The sequence below is a fragment of the Culicoides brevitarsis genome, chromosome 1 (assembly GCF_036172545.1).
Source record: "Culicoides brevitarsis isolate CSIRO-B50_1 chromosome 1, AGI_CSIRO_Cbre_v1, whole genome shotgun sequence".
NCBI classification, from domain to species: Eukaryota; Metazoa; Arthropoda; class Insecta; order Diptera; family Ceratopogonidae; genus Culicoides; species Culicoides brevitarsis.
Window position 1 is genome coordinate 31,260,049 of NC_087085.1, and position 22,336 is coordinate 31,282,384.

The 22,336-nt window shown below is 24.6% G+C and overlaps 1 protein-coding gene across 5 annotated transcripts in view; it reads left to right on the forward strand.

The window, feature by feature from the left end:
* Positions 1-22,134, forward strand: part of LOC134827205 (G-protein coupled receptor moody) — a 29,528-nt gene extending 7,394 nt beyond the window's left edge. The window contains exons 1-10 of one of the 5 annotated variants that reach the window (XM_063839784.1): positions 757-869; positions 2,097-3,026; positions 16,075-16,218; positions 16,763-16,903; positions 17,032-17,202; positions 18,688-18,969; positions 19,230-19,525; positions 19,952-20,107; positions 20,433-20,591; positions 21,463-22,134. In XM_063839784.1, coding sequence (XP_063695854.1) covers positions 16,091-16,218; positions 16,763-16,903; positions 17,032-17,202; positions 18,688-18,969; positions 19,230-19,525; positions 19,952-20,107; positions 20,433-20,591; positions 21,463-21,521 — 1,392 coding nt within the window. In that variant the 5' untranslated portion in view covers positions 757-869; positions 2,097-3,026; positions 16,075-16,090 and the 3' untranslated portion in view covers positions 21,522-22,134. Of the gene's footprint in view, positions 1-756; positions 870-949; positions 967-2,096; positions 3,027-16,074; positions 16,219-16,762; positions 16,904-17,031; positions 17,203-18,687; positions 18,970-19,229; positions 19,526-19,951; positions 20,108-20,432; positions 20,592-21,462 lie in introns of those variants that run through there. The other 4 variants (XM_063839799.1, XM_063839807.1, XM_063839815.1 and 1 more) reach the window with 4 other exon arrangements.
* Positions 22,135-22,336: the final 202 nt, after the last annotated feature.

A 22,336-nucleotide genomic window follows, 5' to 3' on the forward strand; every position in this document is an offset into this window, starting at 1 on the left:
TGAAAAATTTAAACTGACACCTGAAAAGAATCAGTTAACCATGGATTTAAACTCTTCTTTCAGGTCTTCAACGAACAAAACTGTCTGAGATATCAAAATACTGTCCTTGTAACTTCCTGATCTACGCGCTAAATTCAATTTATTCAGTTTACGACTAAAAAAAAATATTAAATTATCATTAAAACGCAATCATGAATGAAATGTACATAATTGGAGCTCATTCATAAAATGTTACTAACACAAAATCGATCGCGTGTTATTAGTCATACTGATAATATTTTGTAATATGCACAAAAATGTGAGTAACGACAACGACGGCGGTCATTGATCAACATTTTTATTTATTTCTCTGGATAAAGTGAGTCACTGAGTCATTTTTTGTCATTCCCTTTGCTAAAAACTTCTCTTTTTCGAAGCATCTCCCCCGTTCGTAAAATAAATTTCGCAAGAAATCTGCTTCATTTTTATTTATTAACGTCTCCTGTCCTGTTCTGTGTCTTCTGATCGAGGCAAATGTCTCTCTGTATATGTGCAAACTCACATCATTATATCATTATGAATGAACCGTGTATTGTTAGTAGGCAGAGAGGTAATAATCAACACCACGTAGACACTGACGACGTACGATAGTCGGAGAGACACAATATAATGATTGTAAATGTATGTGTTGTTATTGTGTTATTTTATACTTACTCTTTTTTCAGTTCATTCATTTTTATTTTTTATTTTATGAATTAGTTGCAGTGTAGCATTAGACAGGGCATGATCGCTTGTCACATTTTCTTCGGAGACGGAACGAAACAAAATTATCTAAATAAAAAAAATTATAAAAAAAGGATCGAGATTTTAATCGTGAGAAATAAAAAAAAGTAATAAATTAATCGACGACAGAAAAAAATAGAATTAAAAAAAATATTAAGAACTTAACGTCAAAACGTCTCTTTTTTAGTGATTAATAAAACAGTGGTTTATTTTGTTTATTTTTTTAAAAATATTTTTTGTTAAAGTGCAAGAAGGAAAAAAACTTTAAAAAGTGCAGACAACAGAAAAATGTTGAAAAATATTTTTTTTAAAAAAACAAGAAACACATTTTTTGTGTGTTTGTTATTTTTTATTTATTCGCGGTTCCTTTAAAAAAATGTAATGCAACCTTTCTGACGACTAAAGACTGTAAAACATCAAAAATATTATTGTTTTAATTTTTAAAGCTGTATCTTATCATGTCAGACAATGAATGACGGACCTTGTCTTAATATGATTTTTTTTATTTTAATTTTTTGGATGGACCATTTTTAATTAATTTAAAGAAATGGACCTTTTTTAAATGATTTTTATCTTAATTAGAATTAATTTTAAAAATTCCTGGAATTTATTTAGATATTTTTTGATAATAAATGTAAATATTTTTTTTTTTATTTTTTCTGAAAAAAAAAATAATTATTTAAATAAATAAATTTAAATTAATTTAATTTTTTTTTAAACAAGAAAAAATTTTTTAAATTTAATTTGATATTTTTTTTAAATTATTTTATTTTTTTTATTTTTAAAAATAAATTTTTAAATTAATAAAAAAATGAAAATTTAATAAAATTAATTATTTTTTTTTAAAGATTAATTAAAATATTTTTTTAAATTTAATTTTCTAAAATTAAAATTTTTTTATTTAAAAATAAAATTTATTATTTTTTAAAAATTATCTGAATTCCCCGAATTAAATTAATTTTTAAAAAATTATTTTTTATGAGCTTCCGTGTTACTTGATGCATTTTTATGGCTTTCTAGTCAGTAGCTCCTCATAAAAAATTAATAAAAAAAATCATAAAAAAATCCTTTAGTAAATTTTTATTATTCCAAATGACACCAAAACGTGCTTGCTTTAAAAATTAGACGCTTTCATGTTAAAAAACTGAATAAACAATTCATAAAATAAAATCAGGGAACTTGTCTTTTCCTCGTCTCTATCCAGACAAGTTACAAACAAAAGATTTAACAAGAACAAAAAAAAAATAAACAAAAGAATCACGACAAGAGACACGCTGCGGTTGCTATCCACACTCCATAATAAAGTGCATCTCATTTTTTTTTTCCTATTGTAGATTAGTGCCTTTTAGAGTATTCCATCGTTGACTGCTCATCAGTGAAGAAGATAAAAAAAAATATATCGAAAAAGGAAGCCGCGTGCCATAAAAAAAATAAAATTTAAATAAAAAGAACCCTCAAAAAAAATGGTCGATCACAAAACAAAACTTTTAATTTTGAGTGTTTGCTACTTTGTGATAATACAAATTGTGAAGAAGATCTATAACGAGTATTCTGGCAGCCAATACTCAGAAGGAGCGGAATTTGCATAAAAATATCATAAAAAAAAAAATTTTACGTGCCTCAATTATACCAGTTGGAGTCATCCAATTTCAATTGAAAAATGAACGTGATCTGATATCATCTTTGGCTCGGATTAACAAGAAACCTGTTGAATTTTACAAATTATTCATTCATTTGGTGCAAGTGAGACTTTCCATTCATAATAATTTTTATGATCGTCATCGTCACGTTGTCGTCGTTGAAAAAAAAAAATTTAAATAATGAATCAAGTGAAATATAATTAAAAGAGAATGTTATTGTTTAAATAATTACTACAGAAAAATAAAAAAAATACAAATTATAAACAAATGTAAATAATAAAAAAATTAATGTTAAGTGACTCTCGACATTATTGCGCATCGCCCAGAAAAAAAAACACTTGTTTCGCATTAAAGCCTTTGAAAAAAATTACAAACATAAAAAAAAATTAATTTTATTTAAATAACAAAAAATAAATAGTGAAATTTAAAAAAAAGTGAAAATTACCGGTTCTAAAAATTTGCCTAAGCAAAGCTAGACAAATATTCCATTGTTCAGCGGATTACTCATCGTCGAGAATTTTAAAGCAACAAGTTTTTATTTGGAGTAACAATCGCTATTGTTATACAATATTAAAAGTGCGACACAGCAAAAGCAAACAATTTATAAAAAAAAATATAAAACACGTAAGTGAATATTCATATTTGGAAAATAAATATTATAATAATGTTTACATTAAATTTAAAATTTTTATTGTATTGAAAAGTCATATAAATCGTGGCAGAATCATGTTTGATGGTTATCTGTGTGTGTTTTTGTATTTATTTTATATTGTTCTGTTATTTATAAATAAATGGCGATTAACTGACGATTAAAGTGAGATAACTTTGTGAGTTGATGCAGGAACATAAGGTTGTAAATTCTTGAATAAATATAAAAATGTACTTTATGAATTAATATGATTCACTAAATAAGGTGTTAAGGAGAATGAGTGACTAAGTCGCATTTTTATTAAATTAAAAATATTTTTTTAAATTTTATTTTAAATTTATTTTTTTTTTAATTTTATAAAATTATTTAAAATTAATTTTAAAATAAAAAAAAAATAAAACTTAAAAGATTTTAATTTTTTTTTATTAAAAAATCTCAGATTTTAAAATTTTTTCTTTAATTTTATTAAAATAATTTTCAAGATTTTTAATTTGAAATTAAAGAATTTTTTTATTTGCCTTAAAATTTTAATACATTTTTTTTTATTTTTAAATCTTATTTTATTTTTTTTAATTCAATTTTGAATTTTACATAATTTTATTAATTTTTATTTTAAAGAATTTGCGATTTACAAAAAAAAAATTGTAAAAAAATATATGAATATTCCTCATTCCTCAAAAAAAATTCTTTGAGATCTTAAATATATTAATTTCTTAAATTTAATCTTTAAATTTAAATTTATCTATCTTTAATTTTAATGAATTGAAAAAATATTTAATATTCAATACATATATTAAGAAAAATAAAATTTTCAAAATAATTTTTTAATTTTAAAAATTGAAAAAATTAATTATTTTAATTTAATTTTTTTATAGTTAAAAAATTCTATTTTTTAAAAATTAATCTGAAAATTAACCGTAATTGAATCCTTTTAAAAAATAATAATAAAAAATATTCAGACAGACGTCAAAATCCTTAAAATTCATATTTTTTCAAAAAAATTTTAAAAATTAGTAATAAAATATGACAATAAAAGTCACTAATACTTTGCCAATTTTTAACATTAACACATTAAATTCTAATAAAAAAAAGACTCAAAAAGGGGACAAACTGTGATGTCTCAGCTGGAATTGTTGACTTTCGTCTGTCTTTTTTTGCTAGATAATGAAGGGGACACTTTTTTGCAACTTTATTACTTTTTTTTGCCTGCCATATTTTTATAACAAATAATGATTTGATACACACAAAAAAAACTGGCAAAGTTGACATCGTAAGCACATCGCTTTCTTGTCAATTATTTTCTGAACGAAAAAGAAAAAACAAGAAAAAAAATCTCACATAATTGGAAGTTGTCTTGAAAACAACCATAAGTTTCATTTCTTTATCTTTCTTTTTATTACTTTCATGTATTTATACAAGTGATCAAAGTATCTATTGATGATGATGACAAATAAATGGCTAACCCAAATATTTATTAAAAAAATAGCATAACACACTAAAAATCATGTATGAACGAAAAAATGAGTGGAAAAAAAAACGAAAACCACATAAATTATGGGCCGCGTGGGCCTCTGTCGTACGCTCAAGATTAGGTATAAAAATAATAATAATAAGCAAGTCAGAGAGACCAACAAAAGTTACTTTAGGCTAGTAGAGAGACAATAACAATCAAAAAATAATATTTTTGAGAAAACAGTTTCTTTTATGATTTTTTTTTCGGTTCGTGTGTGCGTTCGAGTAAATCAAATAATAAAAAGGTACACCAACGCATGTCGCAGCCGTTAACGTGTCGAATGGTGAGCAGGCGAGTTTTTGGATAAAAAGAGCAAGTTTTTTCACGCACATAAATTTGAGTTTTTGTTCGTGTTTGAACCTTTTTGAAAAAAAAAAGAAATTCAATGACTAAGAAATTGTCAATTAAGAAAAATAAATCTTCTTACTCACTCAAAAATTGTCAATTAATTGAATGAGTAATAGAATATTTCTTCAAAATACAAAAAAAAACAGGAAGGGTCGATGATATGTTTTATATCAAAAATACTCGAAATGTCTTCATGAATCATTTTTACTATTGTAGAGTTTCGTTCAATGATCCTTTGAAATAAAATCTTACAAAGAAATTTAGTATTTCCTGTTTATTTTTTAAGTCCTTTCAATTTTTTTTTATTAAACTTATTTTTTTTTTTAATTTTTAAATTAAAAAAATTTAATTTTAATTAAAAAATTATTTAAAAGCATTAAAAATTTAATTAATTAATAATTTAATATTTGTGAATTATAATTTTTAAACCTAATAAAATAAAAAAAAATATTTTAATGCATTTAATTTTTATTTAATTTAATTTGCAATTTTTTTCTTTGTTTTAAATGAAATTTATATTTAAAATAAATTTTATTTAAAATGAAATAAAATAATATTTAAAAAAATTAAACTAAAATTAATCCTTAAATAATTAAATTAATAAGAATTAAATTTAATTTTTTATAAAATATTTAAATATTTTTTTTATAATTTTTTAAATTAATTTTAATTAAAAAATAAATTTAACAAAATTAAATAAATAAATAATAAAAATATATAAAAAATATATAATTTAAAAATTAAAAAAAATAATTTAAAATTTTGAATATTTTTTAAAAATTTTATTAATAAAAAAAACATCAAATTGTAAAAAAACAATAATTTTTTAATAAATTTTTATTAAAAAAAAAAAATTGTCAAATCGAGTAGAATTTGTCTTTTTAAATAATTTTAAAAATTTATATCAAGTTCACGAAATTGAATTTTGGGCATTAAAAACGTCTCAACTTATCTCTACATTATGGCTATTGGCAAATAAAGCAATAAAACTCCAATAAAACCATGATTTTGTGCCAAATCAACACACCTTTTTACCACACACTTCAAAAACACTTTAACTCCAATTGAATTTTTTTTATAACTTTTAACGAAAAAAAAAAATCTGCACATTCGCAAAACTTCGCCAACCATTAATTTTTGCCATAAATTTGTTATCATCTTGATAAGCCCGCCGCTCCATACACAAATAAATGTTTATTATTTTAAAATATATTTTTTTTATTTCATTAAAAAAATAAATAAGTGTAAATAAATAAAATGTGCTTAACACGTGTGGGCATAAAATTCGTTGATTAGATAGCAAGTCTCGAAAAATTCACTTGTAAATAAATTTCCTTCGTTTTTTTAATCCTAAAACAATACGCCTGTCTGTCTGGCGTTGCTCAACTCTTTTTCTCTCATTTCTCAAAAATTTCTTACATAAAACACATGTCAGACAAGAAAATGAAAATATAAACAAAAAAAATATGCTTGCCATATCTGTTTAGAAAACGACATTGACATCCATCTACTTTAAAATTTTTTTGTTTTTCATAAATTCAAGAAAAAGACAATTTCATGATTGATGTTTGTCCTTTTTTATAGAGAGAAAAATGTCTTTATATCAAGCAATCACTCATCAAATAGTTTTTTTTATAGAGCCACATGTGGAAAAAATTTAAAAAATCGTTCAACACTCAAAACAAAAAATAAAACTTTAAACAAAATCAATTTAATGATGGATTACATTAGGAAGTAGTTGTTAATGTTCATTTTTTTTTCTCGAACCAATTGTTTCATTTTTTGTTTCCATGGAACGTTGTAACCACGCAACACACAGATATTATATGATTAATAACACTTTGAAAGATTATAACCTTCAACTTTTGCGCTTTAACACATGAATGATATAATAATCTGAGAAAATATTTATTATTATGTGCAAACATTCATCTTTGCATTTCTTTGGCGTTTCTTGTGATGTTTCTAAAAGTGACTGCCTGCCTTTCTTCAGTTTGGGGCGATGACGTCTGAGGCAGGGAAGTAACTTATTTTGGCAAAAAAAGGCATTTGTTAAAAAATTAGAATTTTTTTGTTTCGGGAATTTTTGTGCTTGGTTTGGATTATTTGGAATTAATTTCACTGAAAAAAAAATTATTTTAAAAAATTATTTAAATTTTTTTTTCATATTCATCTTTTTTAGGCAAAAATAAACTTACCTTTTATTAATTTAATTACTTTTATGGTCAAAAAACTAAAGAATTATTTTTTTATTTTTTAAATTTTTTTTTAAATCAACCAAAATTTTTTTTTTTTACAAAAATTTTTATTTTGGGAGATTTTGTTGGGGCAATTTTAAAATTAAAATTAAATTTAAAAATTTAACATTTTTTACAAACAAAAAATTAAAAATATTTATTTTTTTATTCCCCCCCCCCTCGAGAAAATCCTCATGGGACAAAAAATGAAAATATTAAATTTATTCGCCTAATTTAATTTTTAATAAATTTATAAAAATTAAATTATTTTTTTTAATAATTTTTTTTATTTTACTATATTTTTCATTTTTATTAATTTTTAATATTTATATTTTTTTAAAATATTTATTTTTTTTTAAATTTTTATTTTTTAAAAAAAATTTTTTTTGGTTCTAAAAAATTAAAAATAGAAATTTGAGAGTCCTGCTTCATCATTAAATAAATATTTTAATTAAAAAACAATAATTAATTTATAGAAATAATTTAAATTAAATAACTTAATTAATTAAAATAAATTTATTTATTTAATAATTTTTTATTCAAAAAATAATTTAATAATAATTATAAATTTTCGCTTTCCTCTAAAAATAAATTTGGAATATTTAAATTTTAAAATTTTTACCTATAATAAAATTCTCTTATTTCCACTCCTGCTTCTAAACTTCCAAAGTGTCTGTTATTTGTTTGCATATCTGTAAAGAATAAAAATAAAATATAAAAAAAAAATCGAAATAACAACACATGCCATCAATAAAATGGATTTTAACATCAACATGATAAATCAAATATGTTTTCTACACATTCAACGTACTTTTTTTTCAACAATGTAAAGTGCATCGCCCTTTTGCATCAAACATTGTTATATCATCAGATACGTATCGGAATCGGCATCAAAAAAAGCGAAACTTTATAAATGTTGTTTATAAAATAAATGAAATCTTTGAATATTTATTTCATATGCAATTCTCCATTGTTTGCATGAAATGCTGTCGGTTGCATCAAATTTCATAAATAAATTTATTTTATTTAATTAAAAATTGCGATTCAAAGTTTTCGATACGAAATTGATTCGTTTCCGGTTTTGTTTATTTATTATTTCGTGCCATGCCCGCCTGGAGTTGTTGAGCAATTATTGTTGCCTTACAGGTGTTTTCACCGCAAGATAACTTATTTTAACGACGATGATTAAGACGATTGAGTCACATTCGCAAACATTCAGTTAGAAAGAAAAAAACAACTCGTGATGTGGAATTCCATTAAAAATTATGAAGATTATAATGAGCAAGTGTTTTACGTGTAAACTTAAGCTTTGTCATTATTTCAGTATTTTTTTTTATAAATTCCTATAAATATTGATGCCTGGACTTCTTAAATGACAAAAAAAAATCATTCAATGCAGAAATGAAATCTGATCTGATCTAAAAGGAAAAATAACGAGTGACCACTTAACATTGAACGACATGCAATTACCCCGTAAATAACACTTAATTTACTCTAATGTATGAATTCCGCTAATTAATTTCTCCATGCTCTGCCGTGACATTCGTCAACTTGCTTGCTTGCTCGCTTGGTCGTCGTCGTCGTTCGTTGTCTTGGTGTCGATGAATAAATTTATTTATTGAATAATTGACGATAATTAATCTCCATAAAAATCTTCGAGAGACAAGACGAAGAAAATAAAGTCATTTTCGAACCTAGGCGTACTTGGACATAATTTTCTTTCTCTGTGGTTGAGTCAAAAAGTGACAAAAGCTTCCTTTTACGACTTAAAGTTGTTTTTGCTGTAAAAAATATATGTTTCGCAAGTTTTATTTTTATGCTTGGTTTGAATTAATTGAAATAGATTTTTTCATCAGATCTTGGCAAGGAAGTTCTCATTTTTTGTATTTTTTTCAATTTCATGAAAATTTTTTATATATTTTTAGGAAATTTCTATAAAGTTTTTAAAAATTATAAAAATATTAAAGCCGCTCTAAACTTTTTTTGAAGTTTTTGTCCAAGTGTTAATTTCAAAAAGGTTAAAATTTTTCCAATAAATAAAAAAAAAAAATAAACTTAAAAAAATATTTTGATTTAATTTATATTTTTTTAGTATTAAATTATTTAATTATATTTTAATTAAAATTTTAAAAATATTTTTTTTTTATTTTTTTCTACTTTTTTATAATTTAAAAAAAATATTAAATTTTTTCGCAAATATTTTTGCAAATAAATTATTATTTTTTTTATATGGATTTTTACTCGAATTTTTTTTTTCAAAATGACTTAATATTTTCAAAATTATTTTGACTGAAATTTTTTTGAATTTTTTTTCTGAATTTATTTAAAATTGACTAATTAATTAATTAAAAATTAATTTTATAAATTAAAATCATAAAAAAAATAAATATTTTTTATATTTAAAAAAAAAATTTTTAAGAAAAAAACCTTCGAAAAAATTGGACTGACCTTACTTATAAAAATAAATTGACTCACCTTCAAAAATTATTCGAAACAAAAATTTTCCACAATTTTTCTTAGAACCTGTTGATTTCTGTCTCTCGCATGTCATGTATGTAATAATAATGCACTATTATTATTTTAATAACATCATTGAAGCATTAAAACGGTGTGTTTGGCGAGCAGTTAGGAAAACATTGCGCAAGGCGTGAACATGAAATATTTGATGCACAAAGTCACGCAAAGTAAAAGTAGTTTATCGGCGAAACGTTCACTTTTCCTCGTGCTACTGCTTGCTACTAACTTGCACCGCTCACTCATTAATTAATTTATTATAATAATTTTTAATAAAAAAAAGTACATCTTGATTTTTGCTCATTATTCATCGTTGAACGCGATAACAATGTTGCCGTTCTCGAGTTTCTTTCTTTTTTTTTTTTTTTGATCGATCGAGAAAGACGATTTTTTGCATGTTGCTCATTTTGTTGCAATTTAATGAACAAGCAAAGAACATTTTTTTCGGTACACAGATTTTATATTGCGTCTACTCAATAAATCAATTTATTTTTTTTCTTACTTTGCTCTGGTTTGCACCACCCACTATGGCAGCAAATTCGCTCGTTTACCGCGATAGCATCGAGCGCGCCTTATTTACGTCTTCACTGCTTGCCATGTATGAAAAGTGACTTCATTCATGAATGCTTTAAAAGTGCAAACGAAGACAACATCGAAAAAGGAGACAGAAAGTCAATCAATTTATTGGCAATTTACTAATCATCGCTCGGAGATCATCAATTTATATAATTTTGTTTAATGGTCTTTCTCTTGTTATTTTTTTCTGCGTTTTTTTAGAGCACTTGTATAAGGGGGAGGAATTTTTCTAAAAATACTCGACGACTTTGTTTACAAACAATTTATTTTAGTAGTTGACATCTGATACAGACATCCGATAATTAGTCTAAATCGATTCTCAATTTCTCTCCCGCTTTTTTGTGTCAACCACTTTTTGCGTTGGAAATTAAAATTTTTCCGGAAATTAAACTTTGCCCCAATTTTGTTTGAATTAAAAATTAAAGTTTAACTCACTCGAAATTTACTGCTAATTGCGGACTTTGAGCAAGATCTTATCGCCGATTTGCACATTACGACGTAAACATAGTTTTGTAATCAGTAATAGTGCCAAAACAACGTGCCTCAAAGTCGGTGCCTATCATTATAAGCGCCATAAACATCACGGCAAAAAAAAACTACATTCCTACTTGCGTTTTGAGACACGTTGGAATTCTACAAAAGGAAAGTGTTTTTATACAATTTTTTTTATATGATAAGCTCCGATCATTATTTTTTATGGAGAACGACTGACTGTCATGGTTAATTTTGCCGTAAATTTTAAGCTTTATTGCCGCAGTTTGATAAATGTTGCATGCATGAACATCGCAATGTGTTTTGTGTGGACCGTTAGCTATTAGTTGTTTAGAGCAGTATAGACTGATAGATGATGAAAAGTTAACAAACACCCACAAAATGTCTCACAAAATAATTACTTTTGACATCGTACGTAAAACGTTCGGTTGTCGTTTGCGTCATAAATTTAATTAGTTGTCGTTTAAATCAGGTATTCGATGTGGCGAGAAGAAGATGGCAAGTGTATAAGGTTGAATTGAGTCATTTTTGAGCAAAAAGAAGTTTTATTAATTGATGGTGTCTGGACGAGAAAACAAAGAAGTTGACGATGAATTTTAATCAATTAGTTAATGAGGGGTAGCTCATGATTTTTCAACATGTTAGAGAAAGAGAACTTCAAATTCTAATTTTTAGTAAATTAAATGAATTTACTTTCAATTCTCATCAAGTCAATTAAATCACTCATTAAGTATTAGTTCAAACAGAATCTTTGAAAATTGATTGTAGGTATTTCATTGGAACTATTTTTTGTGATTGTATTTTCATAAAAGTTCGAGTTTTTTTCTTCAATTGCACAAGTGGTTAAAATTAATTCTACATTAAAGAAAAATATAATGTGGTAAAATAAACTGAATTTGAGGCTCCTCATTTAAACTTTCCTTTTTAAAGAACTTGTCTTTATAGCGGCATATTTTAAACTGTCAATCGCAAATTGGGAAATACCGAAGTGATACAGTCACTACCGCCATCAGTTCTTCCAGAAGTGCTCCGCATGCTTTCTACTAATCGCGGTCAACCTTCAGTCTATCTCTTCTTTTTAAAAAAAAAATATATTAAAATAATAATAAAATAGTATTTGAACTCTCATTTAAAGTCGCTTGTAGTTTTGTGAATTTACAATTTTACTTTTGTTGTAATTTGATCATCGTCATATGTTTCGCAGCTCGTACCCTTTCCGTGCGACGTGGCAAAGTAAATTTCCTTAGTTTTCAAGATTGAACATACAGACATTTGTTATTCGATTAAGTTTTGTTTGAGCTTCCAATTAAGAAAAGTCCTTCGATTAAGTTGCTTTTTCCCATCTACCAATGTTTGTTCATATAGTGAATTCTGGATCGTTTTTTTATAGATAATCAAATGTTATTCAAAAATCTTTGGTTCAAAAGTCTTTGGATTTTCGTTAAGACGAAAAAATTCTTTCCGAGTTTTCTGAAACTAACAATTTTTGGGTATCATAAAGTTTAGGTATAATCAATTCTATATATTTATAGGTATAAAATCAAAATCTACTTACCAATTTTTTAATGCCTAATTTATTAAATTACCTTCAATGTAGAATATGTTGACTTAAAATTAATTGAATGTATTAAAAATTTTATTGATAAAACTTACCTGAGTAATGTCATACATGTTGAGTCGTTTACCACCATTTCCTGACCTACCCTTCCTTCGCCATCTGCAATACTTAAAACCTCATCACTTGTCTCCCCAAAATGAATTACGACGTCTCACTTGCTACTTAGTAACAAATTGCCGCAGTGAAAGTGCACGATGATACGACTACAAAAATAAACAAAATTCTTAGAAATAAAAATATAAATTCATGTGAAAACGACTTTTAAATGCTCCCAAAACATTCAAATGTTTATTTAATTGACTCAGCAGACAAAGTGTCTTCTTGTCTCTTCAAATATACATTTAAATATAAAAACCACACACGGGAGCCAAAAGAAACAAAAGCAAATACAATTTGATTTCCAAAGAAATCTTTGGTTTTGAATTTCAAATCCAAACAAATCATCTTCTTACGTATTACGTAACAGCAAAAAAAAATAAAAGAAACGGAAAATTCCCACAAACAAACTTTAATTGATGCACCAGAGAGCACGACAAAACTTCTTACAAACATTATTTAATTAATTATTTACAAAGAAAGTTGAACAAATAATTAAGTGTATCATGTGTGTATCAAGTAATAAGCTCATATAAGTAGAAATAAAGTGCTTTTCACTTAAATAAAAAAGAGAGAGAGAAGCAGATCACGAGCAAGTGCGGGTGTGGGAGTTGCTCGTTGAAACAGATACTGGCCCACTTCTAGAACGCTGACTCATTAAAGACATTCGAGTGAGTCTGTTTATTAAATTAATAACATCTAACAAACAGTTGTGTTCCCATAACAAGCTCTATAGCACCACTAACGTCTACTTTGGAGAGGGAGATCAAATGGAATTGATTGTGCAATATTTATTAATATAAATAAATGCAGTTTGTTAATTGTTGCTGTAGAAAATGCATTTATGAATGTAATTTTATGGTAATTTGTTTCTTGTTGCCTGAAGACATCTGTGCTTTATTTGTGATCTGGTTTGTTTTGTAGTAATAGCAAACAAACGGAAATCAATCTTGATATTTTTCTTTATTGAGAACATGACAAGAAATGTATTTCTCTATCAATCGATTTTTAAAATACGTAAATGTTTTTTTTTTGTATAAATATTACATTTACGTAAATGTGGAAATATATACAAACGAATATGCAAAAATGTAGTTTTATCAAATGATCTTGAGCGTTTTTTTTAATTTTACTGAAATATGAAATTTAATTCTAAAGTTCGTTTTGTTGGATTAAAAAATTACATTGAGGAGCACAAAAATGTAAAAATTTTAATTTTTTTAAATTTAATAGATTTTATAAGGAATTTTACATTTTTGTACTCCTCTTTGGGTATTGAAATAAATTTAAGAAATTTTCAAAATATGTTATTTAGAGGAGTACTAAAATGTGAAATCAGCTGTTTTATATTTTTTATTCGATCCATTAAGAATTTGTAGCTGAGGAGTATAAAAAATGTAAATAACTCAATTATTAATTTTTACATTTTCATACTCCTCAATGACACGTTACGGATTGTTAGACTAACCTAAAGATATAAAACTGCTTTTTTCAAAAATTTGTAAATATTTTGAAAAAAGCGGTTTTATGTCTTTAACGTATCCGTAGCATATCATTGAGGAGTATGAAAATGAAAACTAATGTTAAAATTCAGTTGTACTCAAATTTCTCATTTTCATACTCCTCAAGGCAATTTAATTCATTAAATTGATAAAAGTTGTAGATCACTTAATTTTACATTTTAAAACTTCTCACAGCAACATATTCAGGAAATTTATTTTAATACCCAAAGAGGAGTACAAAAATGTAAAATTCTCATTAAAACCTATTTAATTTGAAAATTTTCACATTTTTGTACTCCTCAATGAAATTTTTTAAACTAACAGAGAGACTTTAAACCGTAAAATAGTAAATTTTAAATGGAAATTCAATGTAAATGCTGCAAAAATGAAACCATTGTTTTACACTTTTTTAAATACTCGACAAACTAGACCGAGCCACGGTATATAAAGCATATTATGTCATTGTTTGATGATGTGTTTAATGATGGGTTAAGTAAATTTTATTCTCCATTTATGACATCATATTCTCCATTCTCTGCGAAAAAAAAATAAAAGGACGAGGAAATATTTTCTGCTGTATTATTTTTTACGATCAAAAAGCATCTTCTCTTCGTCGTACGTAAAAGGAAAGCTGTCAACGTCATCGGAAGAGGATTGGTTGCGCACGTCAATCAGACACTTTTCTATATTTAGTTGTCCATAAAATCTAAAAAAAAAAAATAAAAAGTTCATTGATCTAGTTATTGTACGTCCGAGAATCGCAGATCGTCGCGCCTTTCCCTCATTTAGAGCGATTTAGTGAATGAGAGACACCAACACAGTCTAACGCGCGATGAATGGACCTTTGGCAATTTGTATCAATTAACACTAATTAAGTAGAGGTCAATCATTTTATTCGTACAAGTAACTCAATTAATACGAGAATTAATGACTCGGCGATATGCTGGATGGATGAAATTGTGTGTCAAACACCAACACATGACCACCACGCAACATGAAGAGAGTGCGTGAAACATTATCTCTTGACGCTTATCGGCAGCTAATGACTAAAAAAGATGACCTCATTCTAAGTAAATAAACTTTTGGTCGCTTCTAATTTTCTTTATCTTGAATTTTTTTTAATTTTTTAACGTTCTAAGTTGCAAAATGCACAAAAATTTGCGATAAATAAGAGGCCAATGTAGAATAAAACGCAAAAAGTGTTATCAAACAAATGTGATTATTACATAAACATAAACAAAAATAGAGATATCATTTTACTTGCAAAATAAAAATAAAAACGTCTCGAGAGTAAAATGTTTTGAGTAAAAAGCATAACAAACATTTTCATATAAAAACCGCATAAATCCGTCTCTTTGTGTGTATCAGATTATTTAAGAGTTGAAATGGCAAAAGTAACAACAACAAACAGCATGTCGGCATTTTATCATGCACAATAAATAGTAAATGATGCAAATGTGCATGCATTTTTTATGCCACCATGAACTATTTTTCATTAGGAGTAGGCAGGAACGAGAAAAATTATTTTTTTCAATTTTTCTTCTAATTTTTAGTTAAAATAAAAAAAAATTCTTACAAAAATTTTAAAAAATTAAAAAAAAAATATTTTATAAAAATTAAAAAATTTCTTAATTTAAATTTAAAAAATTATTGAAAATTAACAAGTTTAGTTTAATTTTTAATATTTTCAAAATTATTTGAAAATTGTTGGAAATTTAATTTAAAAAATTCTTAAAAATATAAATTTTTATTAAATATATTTTAAAAAATTATTTATTTAATTTTTTAATTTTTTTTTATTTTATTTTAAATTTAATTTAATTAAAATATCATTAATTATTATTAATTAATTTATTTAAATTTAAAATTATTTCAGGTTGAAATAAACATTTTAATGCCATGAAAAATATTAAAGTAATAAAAAAAATGTTAAAAAAATAATTTACTTGAAAATTTTGAGCTTGTGTCCCTTCATAACACATTTTCTGCACTCTTTGCTCTCCCAGTTGTCGAGTAAGTGCATCGAACGTCGCTTTACAAACATAAATAATTTATGATGTGAACATTTATTTGAAATTTGTTTGTTAACACAATTGATCATTTATATTTTTCTTCATTTTTTTCCAGATAAAAAGACAAAAAGATGGATTCAAATGAAATTATGCAGTTTGGAGAAGTGACAACGCGCGACTCAATATCACAAGTTATCACAAAAGCACTCGTTGGAGCGACAGAAATCACAGATTTTGATGATCCTGGAGAGCTTAGCAAGTAAGATTTATTCAAAATTCCTAAAAAAAATAAATATATTAAATTAATTTTAAAAAATAATTTTTTAATTAATTGATTTTAAATTTAAAAAAAAACAAAAAAATAATTTTTTTTATATAATTTTTTTGCAGTTTTGCTTTAATTTAAATTTTTTTTAATTTTATTAAAAAGCACTTTTAATTTTTAATTTTGAATTGGAGATTTTTTTAGTTTTAATTTAAAAAAAATTAATTTAAAAAATTTTTTTTTTTTTTAAATAAAAATTTATTAAAAAAAAATATTTTAAAAAAAAATAAATATTTATTTTTAATTAAAAAAATTAATTTTTTTAAAAAAAGTAATTTTGAATAATTTTAATAATTTTTTAAATTAATTTTATTTTTTTTATTTAATTAATTTAATTTTATTTTTTTTTATTTTAATTTATTAATTAATTTAAATTAATTTTTAAATAAAATTAAAATTTAAAATAATTTAATTTTTATTCTATTTATTTTCTGTAAATTAACTTTTATTTAAAAATTTATTTAATTATTTTTTTTAGATTTTCCCGATCATTGCTAACATTCGCCGCCGTTGCCACAATTCTCATAATGTTAGTAGGAATATTTGGAAATTTACTTACAATCTTCGCCTTAGTTAAGTGTCCCAAAGTGCGAAATGTCGCGGCAGCCTTTATAATAAGGTACGTAGCACCCACACATTGTTTGTTTTTGTCACAACATCAACAAACGACTCGATTGACAAAAGACACAACTTTGCATTGAAAATCAAATAAAATACTTTTTTTTTTACATAAATTTATATTTCCAGTTTATGTGTAGCTGATTGCCTATTTTGCCTGGTTGTGTTACCATTCAATGCGTTGCGTTTCATACGAGGCACCTTTGACCATGGTGACATTTTGTGCATTGCAATTCCATTTTTGCAGTACGGCAATGTGGGTGTCTCGTTGCTCTGCATTGCCTCCATCACACTCAATAGGTGAGATTTTTATTGCAACTTTTTCTCGATAAAAATTCTTTTTTTTTCTACGTAAGTAAGTTCTCACACCGCAAATTATCTAAATGGGCATAAAATATTTTTTTTCATGTAAAACCGAACAATTTTACTCCGCACACACTTTATCTAACCAAATATGATAAATGACGTTCGTGTAAGTGCTCGGCAGGACAATGTCGTTAGAAAAGTTTATATGACTTCATTTAATTCACGTCGACTTCGGTCGGAAAGAGGAGATAATCAAAAGAGCATAAAATATCAATGGATAATTTTCTTCAGATATTAAAATATGTGACTCTATGTCTTCGCAATAAAACACAATTTACTGGCGAATTTTACAACAAAAATGTGTTGAACGTGAGACATTGCTGCTTTATGTCGTCATGATGCAATTTATTAGTAGTTGACATTATTTTGCCGCAAAATTGTTACGAAAATTATATATGGGCTTAGGCATAAAATGGGCCATGACGGAAGTAAAAGGACATAAATGAGCAATAAATGTATTAACAAAGTCATCCGGTGCTTAATAAAATTTTAAGTAAATTGTTGCAGTTTTTGTTTAAGATGCGAAATTTTCAAAGAATTTACCAAATTTAGTTTATTTTTTCGAAAAACCATGAAAAATTTTCTCAAATTTATTTTTCTTTGATTTTAATTGATTTTTAAATGATAATAATTTTTAATTAATTATTTAAATTTTTTAATTTTTTTTTTATAAATTTGAGAAAAATTTTAAACTTTATGAAAAAATTCAATATTTTTTTAAAAAATAAAAAATATTTCGAAATTTTATTAAATATTTTTTTAAAATTCGATTTCAAACAAGAAATTTTTTAAAATTATATATTTTACTAAATTTTTTAGGCTTTTTCAAAATAATTGGAATTTTTTCAAACATTATTTTTAATTCATTTTTAAAAAAAAATTTAAATAATTTTTCGAAAAATTCGTATTTTTATTATTTTTTTTTAATATTTAAATTTAATTAAATAAAATAAAAAAAAATTTTAAAATAATTTTAAATTATTTTGAAAATTCGTTTTTTATTATTTTTTAAAATTATTATTTAAATTGGAGAAAATTAATAATGTGAGATTTTTTTTTTGAAAATTAAAAATTTTAAATTAAATTAAATTTTTTAAATCAAATAAAATTAAATATAAATAAAACTCAACAAATTTAGATTTTTTTTTTACAAAAAATTCCATTTACTCAAATCTATTTATTATTTATTTTAAGATCAATTTTCAATAAATAATATTTCAAAAATTTAATGCACGAAAGGTCAGTGCAGTTGAAAAATACCATTTCCCAGTTCAACACATCGTTCATTGCCGAGGAAATTGATTATAAATTTTTATGACTGCCCTTTTACCACAGCTGCTATTCTATTTTTATTACAACTTATTGATAATAATGGCTCATAAAAACTGACCTTTTGATTATTTTTCAATACATTCACAGATACATCATGATCGCGCATCACTCAATCTACTCGCGGATATACAAGAAGCACTGGATTTCCTGCATGATTATTTTCTGTTGGCTCTTTTCGTACGGATTCCAGTTGCCGACGCTGTTCAAAGTGTGGGGACGCTTCGGATATGACGAAAAATTGGGAACTTGCACAATTGTTCCCGACGAAAATGGTCGCAGCAGCAAAACGGCGTTGTTCTTTATTGCTTTCATCACGCCTTGTATCATCATTATCGCGTGTTATGCGAGGATTTTCTGGGTTGTGCATGAGTAAGTGATGGTTTTTTTACTGAAATAATTTTTTTAAAGTTAATTTTATTAAATTAAAAAAAATAATTAAATTTAATTTAAAATAAAAAAAAAAAAATTAAATAAAAAAATATTTAAAAATTTTAATTAAATTAAAATGAAATTATTTTTTTATTTAATTAATTTATTAATTTTTAATTTAATTAATTTTTTAATTTAAAAATCAACAATTAAAAAATTATATTAAAAAAAATATTAATTTTTTAAAATAATAATTTTAGGTCTGAAAAGCGAATGCGTCAACACTCGAAGAACCAAAATGCAGTGCCAAATAATTTACGCAGTCCAGCACAAGCATCGCCAAATCTTCCTTCTGTGAGTTCTGGAGCAGGTTCAAGCAATGGCAAAGGAGGAGCTTTTCCGAAAGCCACACGGATAAAGGATCAACGTGAAGTGAAACAGAAGAGAAATGAATGGAGAATCACTAAAATGGTCCTCGCAATTTTCTTGTCGTTCCTCATTTGTTACCTACCGATCACTATTATTAAGATTTTCGACAAAGACGTCAATAGTCCAGGTGAGATTTTGAAAATTTTCTAAAAAAAAATAATAATAAATTAAATTAATTTAAAAAATTTAAAGAAATTGATAAAAATTTTTAAATTTTTTTGAAACATTTTTGACAAAAACTTAAATAAAAATAAAAAAATATTAAAATAAATTTTAAAAATTTAATATATTTAATTTAATATGTTATATTTGAAAGTTTTGAAATAATTTAATTAAAAAAATTAATTAATTTTTTAATTACTAAAAAAATATTAAATTTTAAAAATAATTTAATTTAAAATAATAAAAATTTAAATTTAAAATAATAATAAAATAATTTTTTTATTATTTAAATTATTTGAAAAAATTTAAAAAAAAATAATTAATTTTTTTTTTTAAATAATTAAAATCAAATAAAATTTTAAAAATTATTTAAATTAAAATTTTTTTTCAGCCCTTCACATCATCGGCTACATCCTCATCTACCTCTCGGCGTGCATCAATCCCATCATCTACGTCATCATGAACAAGCAATATCGCCAAGCCTACAAGACTGTGTTACTCTGCAAGCCACCGAGACTCTTGTCATTCCGCGGAAGTAGTGCCAACGGTAAGTACCTTCCAAATTTTTCGCTTTTTAATCATGTGGTGAGGTCTAACCTCGCGTTTTTTGGCACCGCAATCGCACCATTTTAACGCACAATAATCCCCCATTTTGCACAAAAAATGTCCCCTAACGTAATTTTTTTGTTTAATATTTTTTCATGCACCATTATTTCATACATTTTTTATTAAAAAAAAAATTGTATAAATAATCACAAACACACAAGCACTTGTCATATTTTTTTAAGTGTAAAAAATAAATAAATGTTTTTGTTTGGCGTCTCCATCTATGCTGTTAACTATAATCTTAGATTACTTATAATTTGATTTAGAGAAATGGAAAGAAATCGGGTACAGTTACAACCACAGTCGTACCATGGTGTCACAAGTTTCAATTGCCGAGCCGGCGGCGGCGATGGGCCCATTAGGCTCACGCACGACCGATTTGTCGCAGAGTCGCAGTTTGCCTTTGCATCCGATCATGCGCCAAGGTATTCGATGAGATTCCAGTTTTTTTCTTGTTTTTCTGGCATGCGATTGTTTTTTCTCTTTAGTTTTCTCCTTTTTTGTGTGTTCTCTTAATTCTTTTATTTTTTAGAATTTTTTTTTCTTTTCTGGTCAAAACTTTCAAAATTAATTTTAAAAAATTATTTTTTTTTCTTTTTGTGTTGAGCACTTTTCCTCTTTTATTTTCAAAAAAATTGAGCACTTTCGTAAATAATTTTTAAATTTATTTTTTTGAAGATTTTTTTTCTCAAGACATATCGATTGATTAGCAGAAAATGAGTAAATTCCACGGAATTTTTTTTAAATGTTTTTTTTGTGATTTTTTCATCCATTATAAAAAAATCATCGATCATTCATGCTTTAAATTTAAAAAAAAAATTGGTGGTATTTTGGGATGAAAATATGTAAAAATGTTTTTTTTTAATTAACAAAACCTCATTTTCCTTTTTTTAATTAAATCTAGTTAACACTACTGGACTAGTCACTAAAGATAGAACTTTAAGCAAACCTTTTCTGGATATATAGCTTAGACTAGAGGGCCAAGTAGCGTAACAGTATTAATAATTATTATAATTATTTTTAAAAATATATTTTTTAAGTAAAAAGGTGAAAGTTATCTCAATTTAATTAATAATTAATTAAAAATAAATTAAAATAATTTGTAAAAAATTAAAATTATTTAATTTATGTACAAAAATTTAATTTATTCATTTAACTATTTTTTTTTTCTTGTAAAATAATATCATTTAATATTATTTTTTAATTAATTAATTTTCGTTATTAATATTTTTAATTATTTTTTATTTAAAAAAAAATAGAAAAATTTAAATAATTTTTTTTTATTTTAATTTCCAGATTCGCCTCACCCAGGACATCTGCCCGTCATTCCAGATAATAAAGAAATGAGTTACTAATCATCATATATTTTGATATTAAAAATAATTCGAGTCGATGAAGATATAAAAAGACAATTCTGAAGAAAAAAAATCGCAATGAAAAATGTACAAGAAATAATCCAAAAAATATTTATTAATTAATTAAATAATTAACGATTAAAATATGAAATAATTTAATTAAATATTTAAGGAAATTAGAATTTAGTTAAAAATATTATGTAAAAAAAATCTGAAAATAGGTTTAAAAAAATTAAGAAAAAATGAAAAGGTGGAACAGTATTACTGAAATAATTTAAATATTTTGTATTAAGTTAAAGTTGAAATCGAAAAACAAGAAAATTATTATTATTATCGAACAATCATTAAACTACTGAAAAGAAAAAAAGCTACTTATTATCAACTTCCTTCCTTATTTTCCAACTTTTATTATTATTTTTATTCTTAATATTATCAAGTTACATAAGACAAGAAGAATTTTTCTGTGTAAATATTTGTTCTAATAAAAAAGTCTTGAAATTGACCGACTTGTTATTTTTCCTCTTCTTATCAAAAGTGTTTGTCTAGAAACGAAGAAGAAGACACATTCAAATACTTATCATGTCTCGCCAAGCTGAAGTAATAATAATTATTTTATTAAAAAAAAAGAGTATAAAATATTTAACTGCATAACAAAAACGAGGCCAAAACCAAAAAGGAAAAGAAAAAAATTAGATAGAAAAAGAATTATTACTTTTTTTATATTTTTTCTCTCTCTCGCAAGTCGTTCAGGAGAACGATGATAATGATGATAATTGTGTAATTTTTATTATTATTATTTTTTGAAATAAGAGAAA